The following is a 26,735-nucleotide window of genomic DNA, read 5'->3' as shown; positions in this document are numbered from 1 at the left end:
GAGGAGAGCCTTGAAACTTATTTTTCACCTTCAAAATAACCAGAGGCCAAAAGGATGCTCTGCAGCTGACAGCAGTAGGAGAGAGCACGGGTGACACTGTCAGGAGCACATGCAGATCTGCTTCTGTAAAGCCCCTGTAGAAATTGACAGAGGTTTCAGAGAGTATCACGAGGCACTTCTCTCTTTTTCTGTTTATTGAAATACCTTTAAAAATCTGCCTGTCTGGACAGGACGTATCTCATATGACTATAAGCATGAAATGAGTAATTAGCTGAAACTTCATATTGATCACCTTTGGCTTCACTTGCAAAGCTACCTAACTTCCATTAACTGTGAGGTTCTAGCCTCTTCTAAGATTAAAAACAGTATATATTTTTTCTTTTTAAGAAAAAAAATAGTCTAACTTGGCTGCACAACTGCTCACAGCTCAGCTATGAGCTCCTCTCAATGGCTACACAGTAAGTTGTGTCAACTTATACCTGCACTGAATTAGGCTCCAAGTCTACGCAGCGCTTTCTCTCAACACATTTGACTATTGGGTACATCACAGTTATTTATTGAGTCATGCAGGATTGGGCTTTGCTGGGAGCCATATTTTAAAATTATAAGCACAGTTCAGCCTGACACTACTTTTTTTTTTTTTTTTTTTCCTCTCTCTCCCTCAGCATTAGCTTGAGTATTGGTACAAGTAGCAGCTCATACAAACTTGCCAAAAAAAAGTGGAATACTTTCCATGGGAGTATAAAATAGATTGGCCACTGTTATTCTAACAAGCGCATTAGTTCCATGTGCTAGAGAAATAAAGTGTTCATTCATTACCCAATTTGCGGTGACAGCTTAGTGAGATATCTCGTTTACATTCTGATAGCCCCATGAAATGAACTGAATTCCCATGCAGTCACAAAAGGCCAAAGTTAGCATTTTCTTTAAAAAATAATAATAAACTCAAGTCTGCCTCTGGAGCAGATTGGCTCTAACCTTGCACCTTAGAAGAAATGAAAGGGAGAAAGAAAGTGCAAGGCTCACATCATAAGGGGGTGGGGAAAAGCTAATGGCACCGGGAATGGAAAATGTGGGCATTAAAAGAATTTCCTATTCTAAACAGCATGCAAAGTTAAAAATACCTTCTCTTGAGATTATCCTCAGCATAAATACTCACCACAGCTATTTTTAGCTGTCTTGTAGCCTATGACAAAGATTTTTATTCCAACAAAGGAGCTGTATACCAATGCACGACCTGTTTAAAGAACTATTAAAATGGAAAATAAACCACTCTTGCGTCAGCTAGTCATATTGGTACCTGTTTCCAATGCCATCTAAACACAACTTTTCTGGATGCTGACAACTGGTCATTAAATACTAAAGAGAGGGAAAGGAAAAAAAGTTGTATTTATCACAAGCCAAAGACCCACTGTCATAAAGGCCAATGTCAGAGTTCCTGCAAAGAAGAGCTGAAATAAAGAGTGTGCAAGCTACTCAGCACCTCTGTGCAGAGAGTGCCTGGGACAAACCAGGAAAAGACCATGCTGGCTCAAGCCATAATCCCATACTGCTGGGAAAATACCGAGAGCAGAGTGACATGGGCAGGGTTTGCTGGGAACCCATCAGACAGGAAAATCTTTAAAACTTTATTCAGTTTCCTGTTCTTCAACGTTTTTTTTCCCACTACTGCTGGTCTTTTGGAATGACTGGGAAATGTGGGGAACCTGTTTAAAAGAAAATGGAACACAAAGCACCATACATCTTCAGAAAGTGAAAGACGTGCAGTAAATAAGCAGCTACTGGCACACATGGAGAGCTTCAACCTGTTTTGAGGCATTTGACATTCAGAATAGAATGGGAGCAGAGAGAAGCAAAGCAGATAGGGTTGGCATGCAGCACTTGAAAGAAAGATCACTTCTAGTAGTCACCGATATATATCCCTACTGTCTTGTTTGCCTTCAAATTTGCATTAGTCTAAACACTTTTTAAAAAGTAATTAATTTGGAAATGTACTGTTGAAATCCGTGGAAGATTTTGCAGAGATACCTAATGGTATTAGAGGGTAGATACTGTCAAGCTCTTTCTAGGGCAGAGTAGACCTGTAATATGAATGGAGGAAAAGGCCAGTGCCCTCACCACTTATATATAGTAAAGCGTACATGTTCCATCAGATGGGTCTAACAGTGTGACCACCAGCCCACTGTATACTCTCTCAGGAATTACATCTTTTATTTCTACCTCCAGTCTTAGGCCAGCAGTTGTATCTTGGGGTGCAAGAGTAGGCATCAGAGATCCTGTTTTCTCCCTTCTTAGATCTCCCTATGAAATCCATCTTTTAATGTGCCTGGATCACATATGCTAATGACTCCATAGCTAATTAGCTGAGTTGTTACTTGTAATTGCCTCACTCTTACTGAATGTTCAGCACTTCTCCATCAGCCATACTCACTCTCCAAGAATTTCAGACAAGACGCCTTCTCTTCACTGTATATGCATAAAGGAATTTGGGGAATAGTACTGATGATGAAGTTCAAGTAATGTATATTTTTAAGCTCAGCTTCGGTTTGGCTTGGGCCTGGTCCCTTCAATTCAAGTTAAGATTTGAATTAAAAAGAGACATTTTAAATTAATGATTTGGACTGAGTTTCATTTCAAGAAAAGAATAACAGCTTAAACTAATTTTAAGTTCAGATTCAGTTCAAATCTCTGGTGCTGGTTTCTAACTTGTGACTCCAGATAGTTAGTAATGAAACACCACTGATGTAAAATTAAATATAGCAGAAAAAGAGGGGTTGCTAAGGATGATTTAATTAACACAGAGAGAACCCAAGCACCGAAGTGATTCATGTTGCAGCAGCACATATTTCATAGTGATAACATCATCCCTGTCCTCTCCTCCAGAAACAGAGCATTTTGCCCTCACTCGGGACATGCTGTTAGTCAGTGTTACTATGCAAAGCCTCTACCTATATTTCTTAATGGAACAATTTACCACTTCAGAGAGTTTTCTCCACCTGGAGAAAACTGGAGTTGCTCATTGTTACCTTGCAGGAAATGGAGAACTTTCCCTCCTCCCCCATTTTCATTTGTAAAAAAGGGTTTGAGATAGCTTTTCCAGTTTTCAGTACTCTTTTCTATCTCCCAGACACCAAAATCTCCTGCTATTACATGGCTTGATGAAAAAAACAATGTACTTCCATCCCTTCTTTCTTTTTTTTTTTTTTCCAAAAAAAAAAAAGGATGAAATCAATAAGAATTTTGTCCATAGAAGGAATAGCAAACAGAAACCTTTGCCTGAATGCTAAGAGTCTTACATGTAACTTTCTGTGGAAGCAGAGGGAAGTTAGCACAGCAAAATAAACTGCTTTGAGACATGGAATTTTAATGGCAGTTTAATCTATTGCACGCAGTTTAGCGACGTAATGAGAAGCCTATAAACCACACAAGCGCTACAGACTGACATGACATTTCAGTCATAGTATATGGTTTTACACAAAGCAGCAACCACTGCTGGATAGCACAGTACATTCTGTTCTACCAATGGCAACTCAACAGCATCATCTACATCTGACTCTCATTTCTTTCTGGTATTCAGTATTATGGCTTTTAGAACAGTATAATAACCATTATTCCACCCCCTCCCCAATTCTGTGGTCAGCAGCTCAATATTCCTAGCATATTTAATTGATAAATAATGGGGAGCATGGCTAGGGAGGAGGAAGTCTAGCGAAGAGAGTTGAGTTACATAAGCGACTTATTTTTTTCCTTTAAGTCTTAATTTATTATTTGTTCACAATGTTCACTAAATATATAAGCTCAACTGCCATATTCCCTTTCTCTGTGTAAAGGTTGCAAGCAGTTCTGTCTCTTCTGAGACACAGTTCTGTTTATTAAAAGGTGAAACTGTATTTGTCCTAGTTTACAAGATGCTGGAAACACAGCTTGCAGGTGAAGTGAAGACCAGGCTGCTCTGTAGGAAAGCTCGCAGCTGTTCTCTGCCTTACTGAGATGACGGTCCTTTGTCTAAGGCATGGCCTCTATTCCCAGGTCTGCCACTAAGTGATTAAAGATGGAGCTCGAGGAAAAATGTATTATGACAGCCTAAACCCATGATGACAAAGGCACATTTACAAGAAATGGGGACATGATTCTGGTTTAAGAAAAAAAAAAAAAAAAACAAGCAAGACAAAAACAGGGAAAAAATAATAATCTGATATGACCATAGCTGCTAACCCAGATGGTGAATACAGTTTACAAATGGCACAAAAGCACTTTCAGTCAAAGAGTCTGGTATCATTTCTGCCCTATTTTCTGATTACTTTCCCAAAAAAATCAGCATCGTGTTTGTTAGTCTTGGCCAGAACAAGTCTCCAGATGTCTTCCACATCGTTCTCTCACACAGACAAATCAGTAATGCATTAAAGTACCCTATCAACTGGCTTTTCAAGATGTGCCTCTAAAGCTTGCAGACACTTGAAAGACACTTCTGACTGCCTTAAACAAAAGCCGTATCACATGGAAACTCATAAAATCCAGAGGAAAAGGGCTACAAGGAGGTGCTGTTGCTCATCTCCAGCCTTTGTAACTATTTAGCAGATTAAGAGCAGGGCAGTCCCACAAACAGACTGCAGGCTGTGCAAAACAGCTCATGCCAATTCAGTGCCTGGCACCCAACGTTTAACAAGTCTAGCATTATCAGACTGTCAGCCCAGGAAGTCACCACCATATGCACTATAACATCTCCGTATCAACATTCAGAAGTCAACAGGCTGAGTGGCAGAGATAAACAAAGGGTCTGCATCCAATTTTCCATGCCACAAAATGTGCATGAAGTTTTACTTAAGTGTAATCAATAGATGCAGGCCATCCTGCTATCTAAAGACCATAAAACTTAAAGAAGTGGATTATTGCAGCCTACTGTGAAAGATGATATTTCATGACTTCTTCTAGAAATGACCAATATCAAAATGCTGATTCTGAAAATTCTGGTTTGGGTGATTCTCCACATTCTCAAAATTCTGCAGCTGTAGGTTGGAGAAAAATCTAATAGATAAATTGGCAAGAATAAAGGTTTTATCCATCCCATCTGCTAGGTTTTTGGCTGTGCCAATGAATCACTCTTAGCTCACTATCAGCAAAGCTAATTGAATTGCATTACTCTGTTACCTGGATGATGAAAAAAAAGATTGTCTAGATCTCAGTTGGTAAGGTTATGAAGTATATATAAACAGTTTATGCCATAACAAACACAATCCAGCGCTAAAGGAAAGGGGTAAAAAAGTTAAAATAGTTTTACTCCCAAAAGAAGGAATCTCCTCTAGGTACCTTTGAAGCATTCCCCTGAGGCTGTGTTTCATCTATATTCCTTATGCTTACAGACTTCCTTCATCTACTTAAGCACTTAAAGAGTCTGAATTTTAACAAGCAAACTGATTATCTTATTTTAAAAGTCTCAATTTTAAAGCTGTTCTGAAACTCTATTCATTCTGCCCTGCAGAGGAGCAACTTAATGTCACTGTAAAAGTACGCCATTAGGCACAGAAGCATTTCTCCTGTAAAAGTTGACAATTCAGATGGTATCAGCGTACGTTCACACTTTCATATGAAAAGTGCATTGCAAACTACAGAGACGCATCTTCAGCAAAATGCATTTATTGCTTGAGTAAAATGTGGCAGCCTACTAACTCATCATGTACTCCAGTAGGACAAGGAGACATTTTAGCTAAGAACAGTCAATGTCTCTCATAAAAATGGCTCATTCTTCACCTCAGAACAGTGAAGACCTCAATACTTACCATATGTAATCCAAATAAAGACAACATTCAGAATATTTTTATTAAAAACAATTGTTTTGAATACAAATGGCCCAATTTACAATATGTTGGGTAGCTGCCGGATGTCGATAGAAAATGAACATATGCTGTAAATTCAGTGCTCAGTAATTAGGAAAATGTGTATGTTTCCCAAGTCTGCTTCTCGGTAGGTAAGACTAAAGGGCAACATTATGTCATTTCCCTTTGCGCAGGACTCCCTATTGACTTCCATAAAGAATTTGGCTTAAAAACTGATGACAGGGTACAGGCCAAGTTCTTCCCCAAGAGGAAAGAACAACCAATAAATAAAGGAAGACAGGTTGGTGACGGAAAAGTCATTCCTAGTCACCAAGACATCTTACCAATATTTTCTCTTCCAGCAGTATGATGACGACAGGACAAATGATCTCTGTTCTCCGTTATACCAATTCCTTAAATTCAGAGTAATTGCTAAACACTCACAACCACTGAAAACAGGATTCAGACTGAAACATGTGAGAGCAAGTTTTAAAATAGTGAATGCAGTATAACATGGAACAGCTATGAAGGAATGACGCAGCCTACTAAATTCATCCTCTGAGTTTAACTAAGGGCCAACCTAGTCCGTTTCTGCCTTAAAAAGTATTATTCAATAATCATTTCTATTTCAGATTTCTTCTGTTATCAACAGACATCGACAAAAGTTTAGGAGCTCTCTCTAACCAAACTGCATGTCATGTGATCTTTGCTCCAGTCGTGCACATTTATGCCATTATGTTCTCCAAGTGAGATATTATATCCAGTAAAACCATACAGCCAACAAACTGAGAAGTCACACTCCCTTCAAACCCAGCATAACCACAAACATGCAAGACTTAGGATGATATCAAAGTCACTGCATCAGGATTTCATTGTAAATATACTGTGAGCATGATAGGTGAAGTCAAGATGGGGACAGTTTAGCAACAGCAAAACAGATGAAGAAAGTTTGACTTCTAAGAGATGAGTCACCAAAACATCTTCAAGTGCTTCTCCTTTCTCACTGTCAGAGCTGGTGACACAATTGAAGTCTTTCATTGACATGGTTTATTAGGTATCGTATTAGCCCATCTGACAATAATCAGTAGAAGAAAAATTAGATTACAGACCTATTGAATATGCCTAAACATTTCTGTTTTGCCTTGAAGATATATTTTCTTCATTCAATTTATATATATCCTGTACATACATTCAGGCCTGACAAAACAAGATGAGATAGATTTTCATTACTTAATAGGGGATTTCTCATATTAAATTAATAGCCAATATATCCTTTCTCTTCAGAAATATTGAAATGACTCACTCATTCCCTGCAATATTTTTATAAGAAATAAGACAATAGCCCTAAAGGATCTTATTCAACTTTCCAATGTAAGACAATTACATGCTAATGAGGGAAAAGACTCACTAGCTTGTATGGAGAGAAAGAGGTGGGAGGGAAAATTAAAAAAAATAAAAAAAAAAACCCTTTTGCTTAAATTAATTCATCTTGTGGCATTGCAGCACAGACAACCCCTCCAGCCATCATAACTCACTGGTTTGAAAAGGTCATTAGCTCGCTATCCCATACTGTTGCAAGAATGAAAAGCCATATTCATGAGCATGACATAAAAATTTGCCCTTGGTGTTCCTGAACTCTGAAACCCTACTGAGAAATTTTTCAGGGGGCTTTCTTTTTTTTCTTTTTTCTTTTTTCTTTTTTTTTTTGGTACAAAATACCAGCCCAGCACATGCACATTTCTGCTGCACATGGCATTTACAACTTCATCCTGCAGCCATGGTGAACATAGTAATAGCATCCATATAAAATACACAGCACTCCACAGGTTCTTTTGCCCTTTTCCTACATTTTCCTACTAGCTATTTCTTTTTCTCCCTCTCAGAGCAGGCTGTACATGTGGCACCGTGATGCCTCCACTCAAAAGGCAAGCTGCAGTGGGAAGCACTTTGTTATCCGTGTCGCTGACCTTCAGTGGAATACCCCACTGCACAAGCTGGACCATAAAAGGAATCCATGTGTAGCCAGTGTTTAGAAAAGTCATCTCCTTGTCTTATGTGACTATTGCGCTGCCTTATTAAGACAGTGCACTAATAGCTAGCTGGAGAATCTTGGGAATGTTCTGAGCAGTAGTGCCTAAAAAAGCTTGTCATTTTGTATGGGCTGACAATAAACTGGTAAAGCCGCAAGAACTGTTCAGTTTAGCAGGTGCAGGTTAGTAAAAAGAAACCTATTCCAAACAAACTGTAGCAATGCTATTCTTGAGGACTCCATGCTCTTGTGAAAATATCTGTTCAGCCATTTTATCTGTGAAAACACACGCAACTTTCTTCCTTTCAATTTTTTTTAGAAAAGCTTTCTTCAGGGGGCAAAGGGAGAAAACCAGACTGGGAGTTGAGAATTTCATCTCAAGGGATTGCATGATGTGCCATACGAATGCAAAGGAATAACCATATCATGATGTGGCGCAGTTACAAGTAACATCTACATACAGATGATCAAAAGGGCTGTCCTCTTAAGTCTTCACTGTATTCTGGGCCTCTCACAAGATGATAAGCAGTAGGAGAAGTGGTGACAGTCTTAGCTGGTGGTCAACGTCACAGCTGTAAGCCTTTTTGTGAAAATCTGATAGCTGTTTTTTGCTGAAAACTTTTTGAATTTTTATGAAGGCTGCTGAAAAAAAAGTTTTATGAGGTTTGTTTCTATTTCATCAAAATTCCATTTCACTGAAATTTGTTTATAGCACCTCCTTCTTTTCCTCTGTTCAGAAAATGCAAGTGAAAAGGGTTTATTTTCTATATCCGGAAGCTCTACGGATAACTTGCAACCCTGTATCTTTTCTCATTACCATGTTATAATTATGCTTTTCAGAAATACCCAGGATTGGTACACAGAACATGTGATTTTGCTCTTATTGCTAGAGGGCAATGTTATAAATGAAAACACTTCGCTCCTGTGAAGCACTGTCTGCTCACTGAAGTCAACGTTTTGCTTAACAAAAGCACCCCTCCTTCCATTAAAAATAAGTACATATATAAAAAATGACATTTCTACGAATTAAGCTATTATGCAAAGGAAATCCTTTTATGGTAAGAAGCACTATGTTTTTTGAACAACTGAGCACATGTGTTCTCAGATACTCCTGCACTGCTTTTCTCACTTTAAAAGCAAAATTGCGAATTTTCTCTCTAATTTTTCTCTCCATCTTTGCAGGATACCCCTCTGAAACAGCTAGAAACAACAGTCCAAGCTACTGCAAGAAGCCTGATGCAGGACCAGGAATAGCTGTAGCCATTTGCCGACTCCACTGTGGCTTACAGCAAGACATGGAGATGCTTTTCTTGACATGAGGTCAGCAGCAATTGGTGGATATGCATAAAACCTCATTCACCCATCTCGTATCAGCCTTCTCCTGAAAGGGGTTGAAGTAGGTCAGTTATCTGAGCCTCTGCATCCATGGCACATACCTCCCATTTCTCTGCAGCTTCATGTTACCAGCAGACAAAAGCAACTATGAAAGGAGACAGATTTGTATGGAAAATGCCAACCCTGAAGATCAACACAAGTTCCTTATTGAAGACTCCAATACCAACATGCCTCTCCGCAGTCACAAAGACCTTGTCTGTACATAGAAGTTGCAGAAGTTTACCTCAAGTGAATTAAATCCGTGCAAACTTCTCAGTCTAAATATAAAAAAGCTTACTCTTCCACACAGTTTCACAGTAAGATACCTTCCTTGCAAGAGACTTGGATGACAAGCAGCAACTTGAGCCACATTCATGTGGTTACTCTCCACTGTGTGCACTTAATTGACTTAAAAATTTACCATGATATGCATCAGGTTTATATCATACAAAGAGCACTCACAGAAGGTTTACTTGTTTGAGAATCAGTTTAAATACCAGTAGACAAAATGCTGTCTCATACTGGTGAAAGAGGAAAGCACGAGTATAGAGAATTAATTTAAAATCACTGAAGACTCCCTGCTTTTTAGTACCAGTTTTCAGCAACACTCTTACAGCCTCAGCACAAGAAGAACACTGTCTATATAATCTCTTGCAAAAGTAGTCCATGCTGGCTTTTAGATTTTATCTCAATTGCAAATGGGTCACAAGCTATCTTAAAGGAAACTGAAGCATGTATTCCGCAAATGTTAGGTTAAAAAATAAAAATGTTAAGTTAAAAAATAAAAATGCTAGGTTAAAAAATAAAAATGTTATTTTTTGTTTCTTTGTTCATTTTTAAACAAAAAGTCACAACTAGCTGTTGAGTTACATTCTTCCCTTGATTTTCTATGTCAAATTTTGCTGGCCATTTTTCAATGGCTTATCCAATAAAATTCCACCCAAAAAAGATTATTAATATGCAAGTTTTAGTCTCACCAACAGGTTTTGACATGAAAGAGAGAAAAACAGCATCTATTTATATTTTCTTAATGTCATTCTCAATGAGACTGACCTTTAACTGCCACATATACAACCCATTGGTTTATACTTTCCAATAAACGAATAGAGAAACATCCTGCTTACTTCTCCACTTCTCATCACCCTCACAGCTTCCCAGGAAGATAAGGACCCCACCAAAAGGCTGACAAAACTACTGCTCTTTCTTATGTGTAGCTGTACCACTTCTGTTACCAGCCCCTAGTCACTCTGTGTGCCAGCATCAACAGAGACTTCTTTTCTATGGGGCAGTTGCCCACTGATCTTAGTTCTGGCAGGAATATTTCTGCAGCTGTGTGCTGATAAATTAAGTTGCCCAAGAAGCACATACACCTGACGTCTCATGAAAGAGCTTGATCACACAAAGACAATCTGCTGGCATGGAGGATTTTCTTTGCTTACTGCAAGCTAATAAGTAGGTTATCGTGAGAGAAATAAAGCTGCTTATAAGCATTTATCTTCAGTAATGATATATTTGTTTAAAGGCACAAAGCCAAAATGCAGGATCTAATTGACCAAATGTGATGCTTCTGCAAGCTGGAATCAGTTTGGAGTATAATTTACACATCACATTTTTCCCTCTATAGTTCTTTGCAGTGAACAGTAAAAAGGTAACTTTACCCAGGCTATCAGCAATTTGATAGTGCTTATATACGATGCTTATTCATGTAATGAATTTGACTTCTATTATCCCTGCAAACAAATTGGTTTCAGCTTTTTAAATGGAAATCTGATTTTCCAGCTTAATTTCAGATATCAGTTCATTAAGATGATGTTAAAACGTTAACTCACACTGAGAAGCAGATGTTCCTAGAAACCCACTGGCTAAACTCATGTCATATTCATGTCACTCTTGAAAGAGTATCGTAGTTGAATAATGACTACAATTTCTTTTGTGTCTTATAACTTTTCCTTTCCTGTGCCCAGTGTGCCCTGAGGAATAGCAAGACAATAAAGCAACAAGTTTAACAATGTTCTTATTCACTGAAAACAAGGCATTGTGATGTAACAGCTAAGAGATATTTTGTACACCAGTCTGGAAATTTGAAGTTTTAGGGACTGGTTTTCAGTTATTCTCTTCTGCTTAAAGCAAAAGAGCAAATTAAACATCACTCTCCATCCACAGCAGCCTATATTCAACACCTCTTCCAGATGCGATGTTGTGTCACCACACACACAGGGCATTTTTGGCCAAATTGCTTATAAGCATATATATTTGTGCCATAAGATATACACAATCCTATGGCTTGGAGGTGAACTAAATTGACCCTTCCTCTTCGCTAGTTGCAGATATTGGGCAAGTGGGAAGTGACCACACAGATGAGAGCTTAATCACATACTTACTGTCTAGAACAAAAATACAGATCAATTGTTTTTATTTATGAACAGGCACAAGCCTGGGGATCTAATAAACATTAGCAATGGCTCTTGCAGGTTCATTTGCCAATTGACACTGACTGTCTAGATCAATGAAGATGGGGGATTTCCCCATCTGTCAGAGAAAGTCTGACAGAAAGTAGACTCAGGAACCAATAATCAAGTGTCCTTTATTCTGGCTTTTTTTTTTTTTTTTTTTTTAAGGACAGTAGCCACAGTCCCTGCCATACTGAGTTAACCAAGCTTTTGTAGAAGGTGATTTCCATGAAGAGCTGATGCATTCTGATACATTCATGTGATTCTATGATTCCTTGCCAAAGGACAGGAAATGCTGCCAGGGGCACTAGGGTGCCAGCCTGCCTACAAGGGAAAGAGATACTTGTAGTCAGAGGTACCACACGGCTCATCTGTAGCTGCTACAGAAAGTTCCAAGTCTCTGGGCCTTCACAAGCCTCAGGCTAATATTGAGTTAATGTAGTTTTTTGCATTTTGAATTTCTGAAGTCATTTGTATGAGAAAATTCTGACGCTAGTTATGATTTACAGTGTCTGAAGAAACAATGGCAGATTCACAGAGCTGCAAGAACATTACAGACTATCTTAGCTTAATTGACTACATTCTGCCGATTTGCACATAAGATACTAAAGAGATGTTATTTTTCACATAAATGTGACAGGACAGCCATTGACGTATATGTACAATGCCATCTACATTCCTTCAGCCTCATGTTTTCCTTTGTGCAGTGCCTATGCCTCAGTAATTCTTAAAACCATGAAGAAATACCATACTGTCCTACGACTCCTGGTACCCTTTTAAATATGCATACTAAAATTGTCAATAACAAGCACCAAAAGCCATGGCTCAATGCCCGTATTTAGTAGGCATTTAAATAAGATCCAGTTCATCAAAAGCTTTAGAGTAGTTAAGCTAATAAAAATACAGTAGAAAACAGAATGATAGACTTCTTTTGGGGATAGATGGGCTAGCTGGCTATAGGATGGGAAGGGGAGCTTTTCACCCAAGAATTTCTAACACTCCTTGGTGATTCTAAAGCAAACTTGCCACATTGCTGAAAGAGGTGAAAGACGTGGCACTTTGCCAGCTGTCTGGATGCTCTCCTCCTAGAAGTTTAGCTGCTATGGTAGATGTAGTACAGAGATTATAGAATAATCTTAACATACATGTGGGATTAATATCTGAAATATTAAGGAGCCCATTTTGTTGTCTGCTTATGAACTGTAGTTGAGTAAAGTCTATATTTTTCATGTCTAACTATTTGGAAGAACAAGGCTTCTTTTATAAAACACTTCTCCATTAGGACATTTAAAGAAAATACAACCTGCAAAATGCACAGTCACTGTAAAATTAAGTGGTAGGGCTCTACTCAGGTTTGTGTATGTTTGGTTATTATCTCCAGGGCATCTGAAATGCTAGCAAAGCAAAGATTTGTCTAATATCCACTCTCACTTCAGAGTGACAACATTAGGGCAGGCTTTAAGGAGGCACTGAATCAATTATGGTTTTTTGCCTGTGTTAAGAATGAACTCCAAGAATTCCAGGAACAGTGATCAGTATAATGTGCAGGGCCAAATTCACCTTGACAATCCAAATATTTTCTGTCAGTCCTGAAATGTAAGGTAGCTGGGAAGACAGATTAACAGCTGGACTATTTTGTCTCAATTTGTGCTCAATCTTCATGCACTTCTAATCTTATTTATTCATTTTTTAAAATATTTAACTTCTGGGCAGAATATGTCATGTCTCAGCTCTTGCAGAAAGTATTTTGTGGAAAGACAAGCAGATACCCTTGAACTTGAAACTTGAGGATATATAAAAAGAACATGAAGAGATAAAATCACTGTAGCTTGTGTTTTAGTACCAAAAGAAGGCTGAATTAAACAAAGCACAGTCCTCTGGAAGCCAGAGGGTGACGTTTTTGGAAGTACTGTTCTGAAATAAATCATGAACATTGGGAAATTCTGTGTTAAGTATATGCAGTCAGCCTCTCATATGTTTAAACATGCACTCCTTGAAAACTCTTGTTAAGATCATTCTCAGTTACAAAAGTCTGAATCAAAGCACAATCTCTGAAGACTATTAATGAAAATGCAACCAGGCATATACAATCCCCAGCATTTCAAAACATAGGAGATAATTTAGAAGTATCAATTTACGCTCATTTTTAAGCTTTGAACGATGTTTAACATTTGTCCTTACTATATACCCTATCCCAGAGATAACTCTTTCAGCAATAACAAGCAGTTTCAAAAGCTGTTTATGGTCATTCAGTGCTGATCTAATATTAATACTTTTTTATCCTCACCTAAGCTGTCTTAGTCAGAAGCACAGAAATTGCCTATTTTGTGCCTCACAACGATGAACTTTCCTTGTGCTACAAATGTACTAAGACACCGAGGCAACAAACATCTTTTGTCTTACTTGTTCAGAAGATAAGCAACACACTTCTCATTAAGTCTTATAAGGACACACTGTCTGATTCTGCTGCCTTTACCTTCTTAACTTGTAGGTTCAGCTCTTGTTATGATTACCTGAGCTACATCAGCCTCAACAGGCACACTCCAGGAGACTTCCAGCCAACTGAAAGCTGCCTCTATCCACAATCCACAAGCCAGGTTATTTCTGTGAAATTTCCCTAACCTATGTTCACAAATGGGAACCACACTGCCTTATCAAATTGTTTAAATGATAAGGTGGAGAGAGTTTGCCATTGAACTGTTACATGTTTTAAAAAATAATTAAGAAAAAATCCTTACCTACTACATTTAGTAATTAATGACATAATGAGGCATTAAGCTTAATGGTAACCTTTCTCTGTATACCCTAATGACAGCTTCCTGCTACAGTCACTGTGATATAAACACTAATTCAAGTTCAATAAAAGATAAAATAAGTGCATTGAATGGCATGAAATGTTCTTCCATTTATAATTATTTACAGCATAAATGCGGGTGACACTTGAATATTAGCATATGTTTATTAATACCTTATTGATCTGCAAGGAGACGAGCTCTTTAGTTAAGACTACTACAATTCCTGTCAGGAGATCCTACATAGCCCACAACATGATTAAAGAGAGCTTTTTTACTAGCTTGAGATTTGTTGCTAGATAGCCAATTCTTTACACTGTATTTGTATTTCCTTTGGGGAAGAGCATTACACAAAGCAAAGCTGTGGTTCAAATTCAGTTAAGCATCAGTTAAATAGAGACCAGTCTGACACCGACCCTCAGAGTTTTTGGAATTGTGCAGTGGTGATGGTGTGGCAAGGAAACAAATTCAACCTGCTTGCTAGTATAATGTTTAAAAGAGTCCTGGTACCAGGGAAAGGTGAAAATACTTTGCTGGGGAATTGGTAGGCCAGTCAATTATAAATTCATGGCTTATGTGCTAAATAGATTAACCTGAGAGCTATTCTTCAGAGAATTCAAAGGATAAGTCTTCGCTCGCAGTTTTTTTCTGAAGTCATGGGAGTAGGTCTTCTCCTACTTAAAAAAGTGTTTCACCTCAGTACTTCACACACGCACACTCTAGCCAACCCCAGACTGAATTCTTCCAGTGTCAGCTACAACATCAAAATGACAAAACCCAATGGCCATAGAACACCTTTTATTGCCCAGGAAGAGGCAAAAAAAAGCAGGTGTCATTTGCTGAAAGAAGCCAGCCCCTTGTGCTTCAGCTACAAATGGATTTTTTTCATCAGTAAACACAAACCATTTCTGTGACAGCCCTGCCTGTGCAGCACGGTATGTACCCTGTGACTAGGAGGCAAAGTGTTCATCCAGCTCCTTCAAGGCTGCTGCTGAGATTGCCTCATAAATCATCTGGCTGGAATAACTCAGGTAGGGCCTAGCCCAGACCCCGGCAAAATAAATGGAAAGCTTCCAAGTGACTTCAGCCAGTGTGGGCCCATGCACAGGTCTCTCTCTGCCGCCAAGGATCAGGATGAATCCTCAGCTCCACCACATAGTAGTTCCAGAGGTCACCCAAATAGCTGGTAGAGTCTGACTTTCCCTGCCCTCACAGCTGTGTAGTAGAAACCACACACAAAATGCTATCAGACTGGAGCAGTTAACAGTGCTGTACTTTGTTCCAGCCTGTGTCTAGAAAGTCTTGCAGAGTTCTGGCAGCACAAGTACATGCAGTAAATCTGACACTCTGGGGGCAGGTCCCACCTCCATTTTAGGACATATGCCCCTAGACAGGTCTTTGGTGTAACTTCAAAAAAGATGATAAATCTTCAGAAGTAACAGGTAAACACAAAAAGCCAAAAAAATCCAACTGGAGGCTAATTCTGGGTGGATATAACAGGCCTATATGGAAAACCAGGTGATGAAGTATATCTTGAAATGAGAAGAGTGTAAAATGCTAATGAAACATGAGATTTCTGAACCGGTAGCAATTTATATCTGAGCTGTCATGGCATGAACTAATAGTAAAAGCACATGCCAAGGGTGAACCATTCTGTTGGTCTTTAAAAGACAAAGGTAGCTTCCTCATCATCACTCCTGAGCATATCAACCCAAAACAGCAGAGCTACACACCACAACAAAGCATCATCATTTTCATCAGCTTTCTAGAAAGGAAGGGGAACAACAACAACATCAGCCCACGTGGACTGGACTCACCGTAAGCATCTCCAGAAGTCAGGCATATGTTGCTGGGCAACAGTGGCTCTAGCATAATGGTCACTTGGGAAGCTGATGGTACATTTACCCTGACCAGGCCTCAGGCAGCCTCTGGGCCCTGCAGAAGAGGCAGCATCAAGGCACCCCTTCTCAAGCGTGCTGTCCATGAGGCCTTACAGACTTTAAGCCATCTACACCTCTCCATCTCTGGAGGCTGTGGTTGTCAGCTGAGAAGGTAAACCCTCCATGTGCCTTTAACCCAGGAAATGGTAAAATGCATCACTGCAGCTGACTTAATTACAAATAGTGCTGTTGGATATGATGTTTGTTTTCATTTCTGTGTTTACTGTTTGACACAAAGAAGCCTAAACTGTTTCTGGGAGACCTAGGAAATACAGCCTACACAGTAGGTACCAATTCTCAGAGCAACCACTGCATTTTCAGCCCCCATGCTGCTCTTCACGAACACACTATTCTTACTTGACTAAACACCCAAGTGTTCAGACCAAGGGAGGTCTGGCTAGCAGATTGCTGTGGTTTAAGGCAGAAGAACAGACAGGTACGCAAACATGTTGTAGTCGTATTTTTGAAGGTGAGAATGATCCACAAATCCCTGAAGTGTGAATCCACTACACATAACTCAGAGTTTCATATTCATTTGCTAATAAATGCCTAAATCCTGCTGGCCCTCAGCTCCATTTGCTGTGCAGAAAGGACCAATGTTCAGCTCCTCCCTGACCTTGCCCCTGCTGGGGTGGGTTTCGTGAAGTCCCAGCTCCAAGAGACATCCAAACTTGAGAGTCAGGCCCTGCTATTGTTATGGCAAACCCAAAATAAAAAGGCCAGACTAAATTATTTTTAAGACCTCAAGATTTTTAAAGCAGTCTTGTGACTTTCAAGAGGTCTGACTCATAATACTTGAATGCTTGAAATTGGCAGCAGCAGAGGGAGTGCAGCAAGATTTAGCGTACAGCAATTTATTGCTAACAGTCTTCAAATGTGTGGGAAAGGGCATGGAGTGCTTCTGCAGCAACTAAGCAGAAAACAGGGAAATAGATCCAATCCCTACTCATCCAGCCAGTCTTGCATCAATTTTGTCTCCTCCACAAAGGTTACCACACACACACAAAAAAAACCAACCACCACTACAACAACAAAAAACAGCACAGTTGCCCCACGCACTGCAAAAAACACTTCCCAAAAGGATGCATGCATGGATAAGTTGGGGCTGTATCCCACCTTAGAGGCCATCACTCTCTTGCCCCAACCGCCTGACTTCCTGTTCATGTAAGGGAGGTAGAGACATCAACCCTCTGGGCTTCCCAGGTATGGGTCCTTCAAAGGCCACCACTGAGCTGTTCATTGCAGCTTTTGTCCCCTGAGAGCTCCAGTTTCCCACTGCATGAACAGAAACAGTCCAGCCTATGTGTTACACTGTGACTTAGTGACACACTGGAAATACTGGATTTCTATTTCTACGGCAACAAGAGCCAACCCCGTTATCCCCGGCAACTGTCACCACATCCACAAAATGGACACACAACATCACTGGCACCCAAATCACTCAGCAGTCTCAGCATACTCTTGTAAGAGTTTGAATGATTTTACAGAGAAGTTCATATGACTTTTTCCATGGTAGAAAATACCTCTTAGACTACATATCCCAGAATCCTCAACAGCATCTGAGTATTAGCAATAAACCTTAGACTCTTAGCCTTTGTTTTAAAAGCATGTTGTTTTTTATAGAGTAGAAGTGTACTAGAAGTATATGAATATGATATGTTCTCATTATACAATGCTGTTAAAACTCTGCTAAAATGAATGTGCATGTGGTGAATGTACATTCAGTGGAAATGGGCCTCAGATCGGACTTCCAGCATGCAATATATCTGAGCTTTTTTGACTTCTCAGATAAACAGCAGACTTCTTTCCAGTTGGTGCATGTGCCCAGCATTTATGCCCACATCAAGAGCAACATCACACACCTTCCTTCATTTCATTTCATTTCTGCTTAAATAAATGCTGCAATAGGAAGCGCAAGCCAGATACCACTGGGAGCAGAAGCTCTGCTCACCCAGCAGGCCAGACTTGCGCTGGCACAGGCTCTGAAATTCCTCCCACTCTGTCCAACCAAAATATATTACTACTGGCCTGGAGAAGAACCTTCTGGGATAAGAAGGCCACTTTGTGACACGGCACATTTGCTTCTCTTTCTGTTGGGATTAGCCACAAACCAGGTGATGCTGGTTTGCAAAGGAAGACTACCTCATCTCCCTTTGGTCACCATGCCTCATGTAAGTTTATGTACCTGCAAGCAGCACTGCTGTCTTCCAGAACTCATGGATTCTGCTTATAGCCTGATGAGAGCTCAGAAGCCCAGTTCTGCAGGGCAACATTTCCTTTCAAAAGAAAGGTCACTATTCCATCTCATCTGTCTGGGAGTTCACTCTAGATACTATCAGGTTCCATCAAAGAGCTCTGCTATGTAAGCAAGGCTTTATTAAAAAGCTCAGTGCAGACATACAAAATATATTTGGTATTGCATTCTGCTGACTTCTGATTTCATTTCATTTTAAAACGCTTAGGAAAAAAGTATTTTGTCTAAAGCACATAGAACCTGAAACACCATAGTTTTGCTAGTGAATGGAAAAGTCAAGAAAAAAAAAAAAGAAGTCCATACGCAAAATTAAACATATAAGTGGGACAAAATATGCTTAAACCTAAATTCCATTTTTTTTAAATCACAATGTTGTTAATAAACTACATCAAATCTTTATATCAAAATAAATATTACAACAATAGAGCCTGACTTTCTCTCTACTTACTCCATTGTAAAACATGGGAAATCCTATTAAAGCAAATGGATCTGTATAAATATGAAATGGAAGTTCAACAAATATTCTTAATATTTTCACGCTGTTTCTTTTCATAGACATCATCATGCCTATGTCAAGTTCTGTTCTCAACTGCACCAAAGTAAAGCTGTAATTTATAATAACTGATAGGAAATGCTGCCTGTATCGCCTGTAAATAAGTAATGGCAGGCACAACAAACATAATACCAATTGCAAAACAGTGGCATACAAGTCACAGATATACTATACCACATCCACCACGGGTATCTCAACTTTCAATTGAAAACCTATAATTTTAGCTCAACATCTAAAAACACAAAATCTGTTTCATACAGCAAACACTCCTTCACATAGAATCTGAGAATGAGTTTTCCTATCAGTAGTTTCACATTACCATAGTTCACCTTCACTGTTCACATTCATCCATTCAGCAAAATAACTGGAAGCCAGTTTATAATGCCCTAAGGGATATAGGCAACAGATACCACTGACGTCCAGCTTCTCCCATGATATTAAATAAAGGTATTTTATGGCACATATTTTTAGCAAGGACTCTTCAGTTAGCTGCAGCAAACTTTTGAATTTAAAAGAAAAATCCTCAAAGCCACTGCTAATAAAAGTCAAGTCACCGACACCATTTTCCATATAACCTCACCTCTCTGCTTCAAGGCGCATTTCCTCACGCTTTTGCCTCCTGAGTTCTCTACGGCGTTCAAAGTCATCCATGGTGGGTGCTCAAGTGTTCAGAGTTCTGGAATGATCCAAATCTAAAAGGGAGATGACCACTCAGATCAGAGAGAAAGCACAATGGATGCATTTATACAACTGAGTTCATTTAGTTTTGTTTTGCTTTCTGAACTTCATTGTAACAATTTTCCTTTTCTATCAAAAAATTTAACTTCCTCAGTATTGTTGAGATAAACAAGATAAATGAAATGCCTTGTAGGATAAACATAGCCCATGCCTGAGCTTAGTTTCCTAGTTAAAATTAAATCAACATGCTTTAAGTAAAGACTGTATACATCTGCTAGCCGCAGACTAGCTATTTGTAACGTCACAGGTCTTTTCCTACAAACAAAAGCAACAATTCAGCAGGATTTTAACTTGTAGCTTCCAGTTTTTACTGGAATCAGTAAAAATGCTGTACAAGAGATTGCTTGTTTTCTCAAATTGCAGAGATAATGAAAAGTTTTGCAAAAGCTAGCCCCTGCCCATGTGTCCCTATCCCCCCTCCTAAAACAAAAAAGGAAAGGAAAAAGAAAAGGAAAAAGAAAAAAGGAAGAAGAAAAAAAGAAAAAGAAAAGAAAAAGAAAAAGAAAAAGAAAAAGAAAGAAAAAAAAAAGAAAAAGAAAAAGAAAAAAGAGAAAAAGAAAAAAAAGAAAAAGAAAAAGAAAAGAAAGAAGAAGAAGAGAAAAAGAAAAAGAAAAAGAAAAAGAAAAAGAAAAAGAAAAAGAAAAAAGAAGAAAAGAAGAAAGAAAAAGAAAAAGAAAAAGAAAAAAGAAAAAGAAAAAGAAAAAGAAAAAGAAAAAGAAAAAGAAAAAGAAAAAGAAGAAAAAGAAAAGAAAAGAAAGAAAGAAAAAGAAAAGAAAGAGAAAGAGGAGGAAAGAAGAAAAAAAAATGAGAAGAAAAAAGAAGAGAAGAAAAAGAAAAAGAAAGGAAAAATAAAGGAAGAAAAGAAATGAAAAAAAGAAAAAAAATGGAAAAAAAAAAAAAAAAAGAGGAAAAAAATGAGAAAATCAGGGGGAGAGGGGGGGAGAGAGAAGGGGGGAGAGAGCAGAAGAAAAAAAAGAGGAAAATAAAAGAGAAAAGAAAGAAAGCCGGAGCTTTTGAATACCACCCAGGAGGAGCCAAGCTATATATAAATCTTGCTCAAAAAAACAAAAGTAGCAATATCTTTTTGTAGTTTAATCCATGCATTTTCCCCATGCCCTACCTTCTTCTTTATGATTTAGTCCATGAAATATTTTCCCCTTTACAGTTCTTCATATACAAAGCCTTTTCAGCCTTGGTTTATATCCCATCAAGCCGAGTATTACAGAATTCCCCTGCAGCCCCCAAACCAAAAATGACTACCAGAAAAGGGAAAGCTGTTCTCTTTTTGTCCCTGCTTTGTTTACAGAGCTGTCAGTGGTTAGTTAAACTCTGCCTGGAATCTGGCATTTAAGGCCTGCTCTAAGATTGCTTCCTGTGCAGGGCTGGAGGCCTCAGCTTCCTCTGCAATCCTAGCCTCCACACTGCACTCACCCCCCACGCCCCCCCCCACCATTTTCCAACCCGGCAGTGTGGGGCTGGCCGGAACGCTGCACAGCCAGCCTGCAGATGCGGGCCGACCTTCAAAGGGGTCTTAATAACTGCTTGCAGTTTACAGGGACACAAAGCCAAGGTGCGTTTGGGAACTATTTGAAGCGCTCTGTTTGCAGATACGGATCTGTCTTGCGGCTTTCGAGCCATGCCCAGCGGTGCAGCGTCCAAGCGCACTCCCCGTAAAACCACCACTGGCATTAGCAAAACCTCCCATGACTTAAGGGAATCTGTGGCTTTCTCTGCCCCCCTTTTTCAGATTAAAACACTGCTGAGGGCAGGGGTTTTGCGAAGATTATTTTATTAGTTTACTTTTCCTGGGGGTGTTTTTCTTTCTCATTCGTTCCTGGATTGGGGGATTTAAAATGTTGTTGTTGTTAGTTTCTATGTGTTTGGCTGGCTGGGGTTATTCTGCAGAGGTTCAAAGGGAATGTTAATTTCGCAAATCTGATACTGGCTTTACAATGGCTGCTCCTCTTCTTATTTTTTTTTTAATATACAATTATACGATATATGTAAAAAACAGGTTGCAACAAGATTTTTTTTTTTAATCTTGTGTTTATTTACTCTTAGCACTGCAGATACCTCGAAGAGCAAAGAGCACCAAATCTGCCATTCTCTCATTTCATCTCAGCCTATCCATGCAGCTAAATTCTGCCCCAGCACCCTTGCTAGAGGGACACATGTTGCAGGAGCAATATGGTTCTCCCAGCTGGAAGGTAAGGATCAGAGTGGGGATGGAACATAGCAGACAGCAAGTTCCAGGCAGGCCCTGGTTTCTGTGTGCAGAGGGCAACCTGCAGGATGTGGACATGCAACAGGCAGCAGTGTTTGCTCTGTGGAGGGCAGTCACCACTGGGGCCTTAAAACAGAGCTGCCTGCTAGGCTGACACCTCTCATGCTAGAAACTGAGAGTCCCAAACTTTTCTTCCTATCTCTGTCACCAAGGCAGACATGCATTGTCATCTAACTTACGTGCACCTTCATCCCTTCTAACTCAGTGAGGTACATCCCTTTCTCTACCTCTCCTGACTAGGGTATGTTCCTTCTCTCTCCAAAAATGCAGCGCTGTGTACCCAGTTCCCTTCACATTCCCTCTTCACATGTCCCAGCCCAAAACACTTTTGGCCCTTTCCACATGGCCTCAGCTCCATCTCTCATCTCCAAAAGCTCCAGGTGTCTTCCTCACGAAGAAACTTGAGGAAGACAAACAACAACACAAAACTGTTCCAATTAATTCTTTTCTATTCCCAGGGATGCAGGAGAGATTACACAGGGTAATAATCTTTGGTTCTATGACCTTCCTCCATCTTCTGGGTTCTTTCCTGTTTTTTGACACAGGATTCAGATCAATTAATCTCTTGGGAGTACATCTCAGGTTTGTTAAAGTGTGCTACCTTCTCTCCAAGGACTGAGGGCCTCTTCATTGCATTCAGACTCGCAAGCCAAATCACTTTTTCAAAAATGAGGAAGATACACAGGAGACTAAGGTCAGGTCATCAGTCCACCCTTTAGTTAGCAAAGCCACATCAGTGCAAGATGAGTCATCAGATAGACAGATGGTCCCCTGGAAGAAGTCAGCTATTCAGTGCTGTTCACTGTCTTCCCCAAAATGATTTGTTATCTTTCAGCCTTTGTAAATTACTGGACAGTAACTTCATCTCAATTAATCTCTCTAAAAATGTTTCCTGTATCCGCTGAAAAGGAGTATAGTTTCTCAAAGTGTTTCATAGTTTCTCAAAGTGTTCTAGCCTCTCAGAAAATTAAAAAATCACTTTGCTTATAGATGGATGTACCAATTATTTGAAGTATTTCCTACAAACCATTTTGAGGAATGCACACATTTTTATGCTCTTTTTTTTTTTTTTTAATGAAAATTGGTCATGAGTGAAAACATCCTGGGTCAAAGCATAACATTCCACACAGCTCTAGGATCTGCCTACAGTGGCAAATGCGAAAACATCTCTGTGTAACCTTCCCAAATATAGAGGGTGTATTGGAACAAAAACAATAATAGGCCTCACATGTCCTGATAAAGGTATGCAAAGATATTTTTTATTATTATTCTTTATATCCATTTTTTCTTCTGTTACACATTTTTAATCATTTGATATCAAACAAAAAAAATTCGTTTTCTCACAAGAGGAAAACTATCCCTAAGAAAATAGTACTTTGTTTTTATTGTAAGTGTATAAATTTTGTTTTCAGGAGTTCAATGGAAAATATTTTGATATTGCCTTTTTTTTTTCTCTAATTTGTTTCCAAATTCAACAACAAGTCATAAAATTTTAATATCTTTTTACAGCAAATAGAAAAAGCCATCTGAAACTTTTTCACCTGTTCCATCATCAGCTGCATTTCCCTATACCCATGTACATACACAAACTGCCAAAATACTGGCTACACATATGGTGAAAGGGTGAACCACAAAAACTGCCATTTTGTTGCGCCTGCACCAAAACAAAACCCTCAGCACTATTTCAACCTTTACACAATTGAAATACCACTGAAAGAATCTGTAGTGAATTCTTATGAGTTCTCTACCACCAGACTCAGAAAGTACTTATGGAAAAATACTACAAATATTGATCTTTTTTTCCTTATTTATTTATTTATTTACTAAATGCCTCCCAGAAGCTATTGAACATAATTCTTGCTCAGGACCTCAGATTTTCCATACTTTCGTATCAATGGGTCTCCTCAGAGTCCCCATCTTTGATTCTGAGACTGAACCTTTAGAACACAGGACATTTGATGAACCCCGTGGTCTGCCTGAAGGGATGAGAAGACTGAGAAGGGGCAGATAAATGAAGTGGCTTACCTACAACATTTACTATTGCTACATTACTTGAATCGGATTCACAACAAAGTGTGTGCCCTGCAAATAATTCTATCTCCATAAATAAACACTCTTCTAAACCAATATGTCTCTCCTTTTCATCTGTATGCTTCACATATTGCCTTTGATATTCATTTGACTAGTGTTTATTACTAAAATGTGTTGAGTTTTTCACTGTCTTGCTAAAGCGTGCTTCCTTTGAGGACAGACACGCTCAATCCTTTTTGGTACAAAACATGCACATGCAAATCCCTCTCTCCTTTATGGCTCTTCTCATGACTGAGCTTAAAATATTGTCTTCTTGTAGCTTTCAGCAAGGTGGTAAATCAGAGGAATGCACAGTAATTGTAAGTACGTGACAAAATACTTCAGTGATAATTGTCAGGAGTCTACTTTTTGAAGGCAAACAGTAATTTGGCTAAGTCGAAATACATACACAACCACACAGCCATAGTGAGCTAAATAACCTCTTGCTCTGGCTGAGGTTTAATGCTGTCCTCACCCTCTCTCCCCAGCACTGGTGATGCAGATAACCCAGCATTCAGCAGGCCTCAAAAATGGACAAGCCAGGCTCATAACAAGAACTGAAAATGCAGACTGCTACTCGGGTCTTTAAGCAATGGAGAGACCTTTCTTTCAAGATCTGCCACACACCTTTCCATTACACTGAGTGAATGCTGAACCCATGATATTAATGCCAAGCCTGTGCACCAGCTTCAACCTAGTAGAGCCAAGAAACATCAAGGCAGAGCACATTCCCTAATATAGTGCGGCTGCTCATTGCACTGGGCTGTAAGCCGGCCATGTCTGGTGACAGCACTGTGCAAGCACATGCCATCTTGCTTCCCTTCCAGCACAAAGAAACAACTGTAGATTTCTTCTTGGTGGCCTTCAGGCACAAACTGCCTGAAAGTCATGCCTCTTTCCTCACAGCAGGATCATTCTCACTGGCCTGCCACTGGGACTGCCCAGAGCAACCTTCACGCAGACAGCTGCTAAGCAGATGGCAAAGTGACTACAGGCTATGTGAGTGCTCATGGTTTGGTGCTCTTGCTGGACTTCCCTCTCAGCAGGTTGACATATTCTTCATTAAAACATGAGAGCTGAATACAGCTTTATTGGTGGAGGGGACCAAGGGGATTTGGCCTTAGGTTCCTTTATAACAGGAGAGATTTTCTGCTAAATTTCCCTTCTCATCTACACCACGTACATTCCCCTCCCTTCCACAGCCCAACATGCCCCTCATGCTAGTGGCTGGAGTAAGGTACCAAAACAGATCAATCCTCCATTGCTTTTAGAAGGAAACAAAGAGAAGGGCTAGATTAGTAAAAAGGATGATTCCCAGAGTCTTCCTAAAAAAAACTGTGACCCATTTCTATCCTCTTTTTCTTGTGTCCTGAGCAGCTGGAAATAGGAATGGGGCAGAATTTCCAGAAGAACGGAAATAATACAGTACAGAATAGGGAAGGCAATGAGGTGTCGCAGTCCACTGCCTAGCATTCAGGGTGAACCCAGCAACTGCAGATACTCCTGCTCAATTCTACCTCTGATTTACTGTATATCCTTAGACATTGAGCCTTAGTTTTTGTGCCTGTTGGTCCTTCTGTCATCTCTGCTGTCTGCAGATTCTCATTGTGCACTTTCAGAATGCTGAAGTGACAAAACACTGGAACAAGCTGCCCAGAGAAGTTGTGGAGTCTCCTTCTCTAGCAAAACTCAAGATCCAATCAGACACCTTCCTGTGCAACCTGCTGTAGGGAAGCAGCTGTAGCAAGGGGTTGGACTCGATGACCTCTAGAGGTCCCTTCCAACATCTAAGATTCTATAATTCCTTAAAGCACAACCAGGCCCTTCTTTTAGTCACAGAAGTGTAACTGTAACATCAGTACTGAAAAAATCCACACCCTACAGATAGGCTTTTCCTACAGATGGTTAAGAAAGGGAGGGATTCCAGCCCAACTACGCAGTTTTTCTGCGTGCATGCAGCTGAAATTCTGTCTTCCAACCTGTCCTCACTGCAAGATCAGGAGGTAACACAAGACCCAGTTACACTGTCATCACCCTCTTTCTTTTTGGTATTCCTACAAAAAGGATCAAGTGTCTCATAAAATCTCTACATAAACTTGAGACTGCAAACAGCTTTGTGAGTTGCATCCCATTAAGTCAAATATCCTATTTTCCCATCTGTCTCCACTTCAATTGTCCCAAATCCATGGCTTGGAGGTGCGGCTCTTTCAAATGTCAGTAAAAAACCAGCCAGTGAGAAGCATGAAGAGTACGTTGCTTCAGCTGGATGCATGCCATGACATCCACTGTCTCCATGACAATCACTGCCATCTTTTTCCTGCTTCCCCCGCCACAAATACAAAAACAGAATTTCATTCCCCTTTTGTAGCTGAGACCAATTCAAAGAGCAACATTCACTGTCTAAGAGCAAATTATTTAATCCAGCATCCATGAAATGT

General features: G+C 39.5%; 1 protein-coding gene across 9 annotated transcripts in view; it reads right to left on the bottom strand.

Annotated features, from left to right (window-relative positions):
• CALD1 (caldesmon 1) overlaps positions 1-26,735 on the bottom strand; it is a 183,421-nt gene that overhangs the window by 72,311 nt on the left and 84,375 nt on the right. For 8 of the 9 annotated variants that reach the window (XM_085230691.1, XM_085230698.1, XM_085230643.1 and 5 more), the window contains one exon: positions 19,786-19,897. In XM_085230691.1, the coding sequence (XP_085086817.1) occupies positions 19,786-19,856 (71 nt within the window). In that variant the 5' untranslated portion in view covers positions 19,857-19,897. Of the gene's footprint in view, positions 1-19,785; positions 19,898-21,063; positions 21,258-26,735 lie in introns of those variants that run through there. The other variant, XM_085230658.1, reaches the window with a different exon arrangement.

This window comes from Meleagris gallopavo, chromosome 1 (genome assembly GCF_905368555.1).
Source record: "Meleagris gallopavo chromosome 1, MGAL_WU_HG_1.1, whole genome shotgun sequence".
NCBI classification, from domain to species: domain Eukaryota; kingdom Metazoa; phylum Chordata; class Aves; order Galliformes; family Phasianidae; genus Meleagris; species Meleagris gallopavo.
This window is presented reverse-complemented; position numbering and strand designations above follow the sequence as displayed.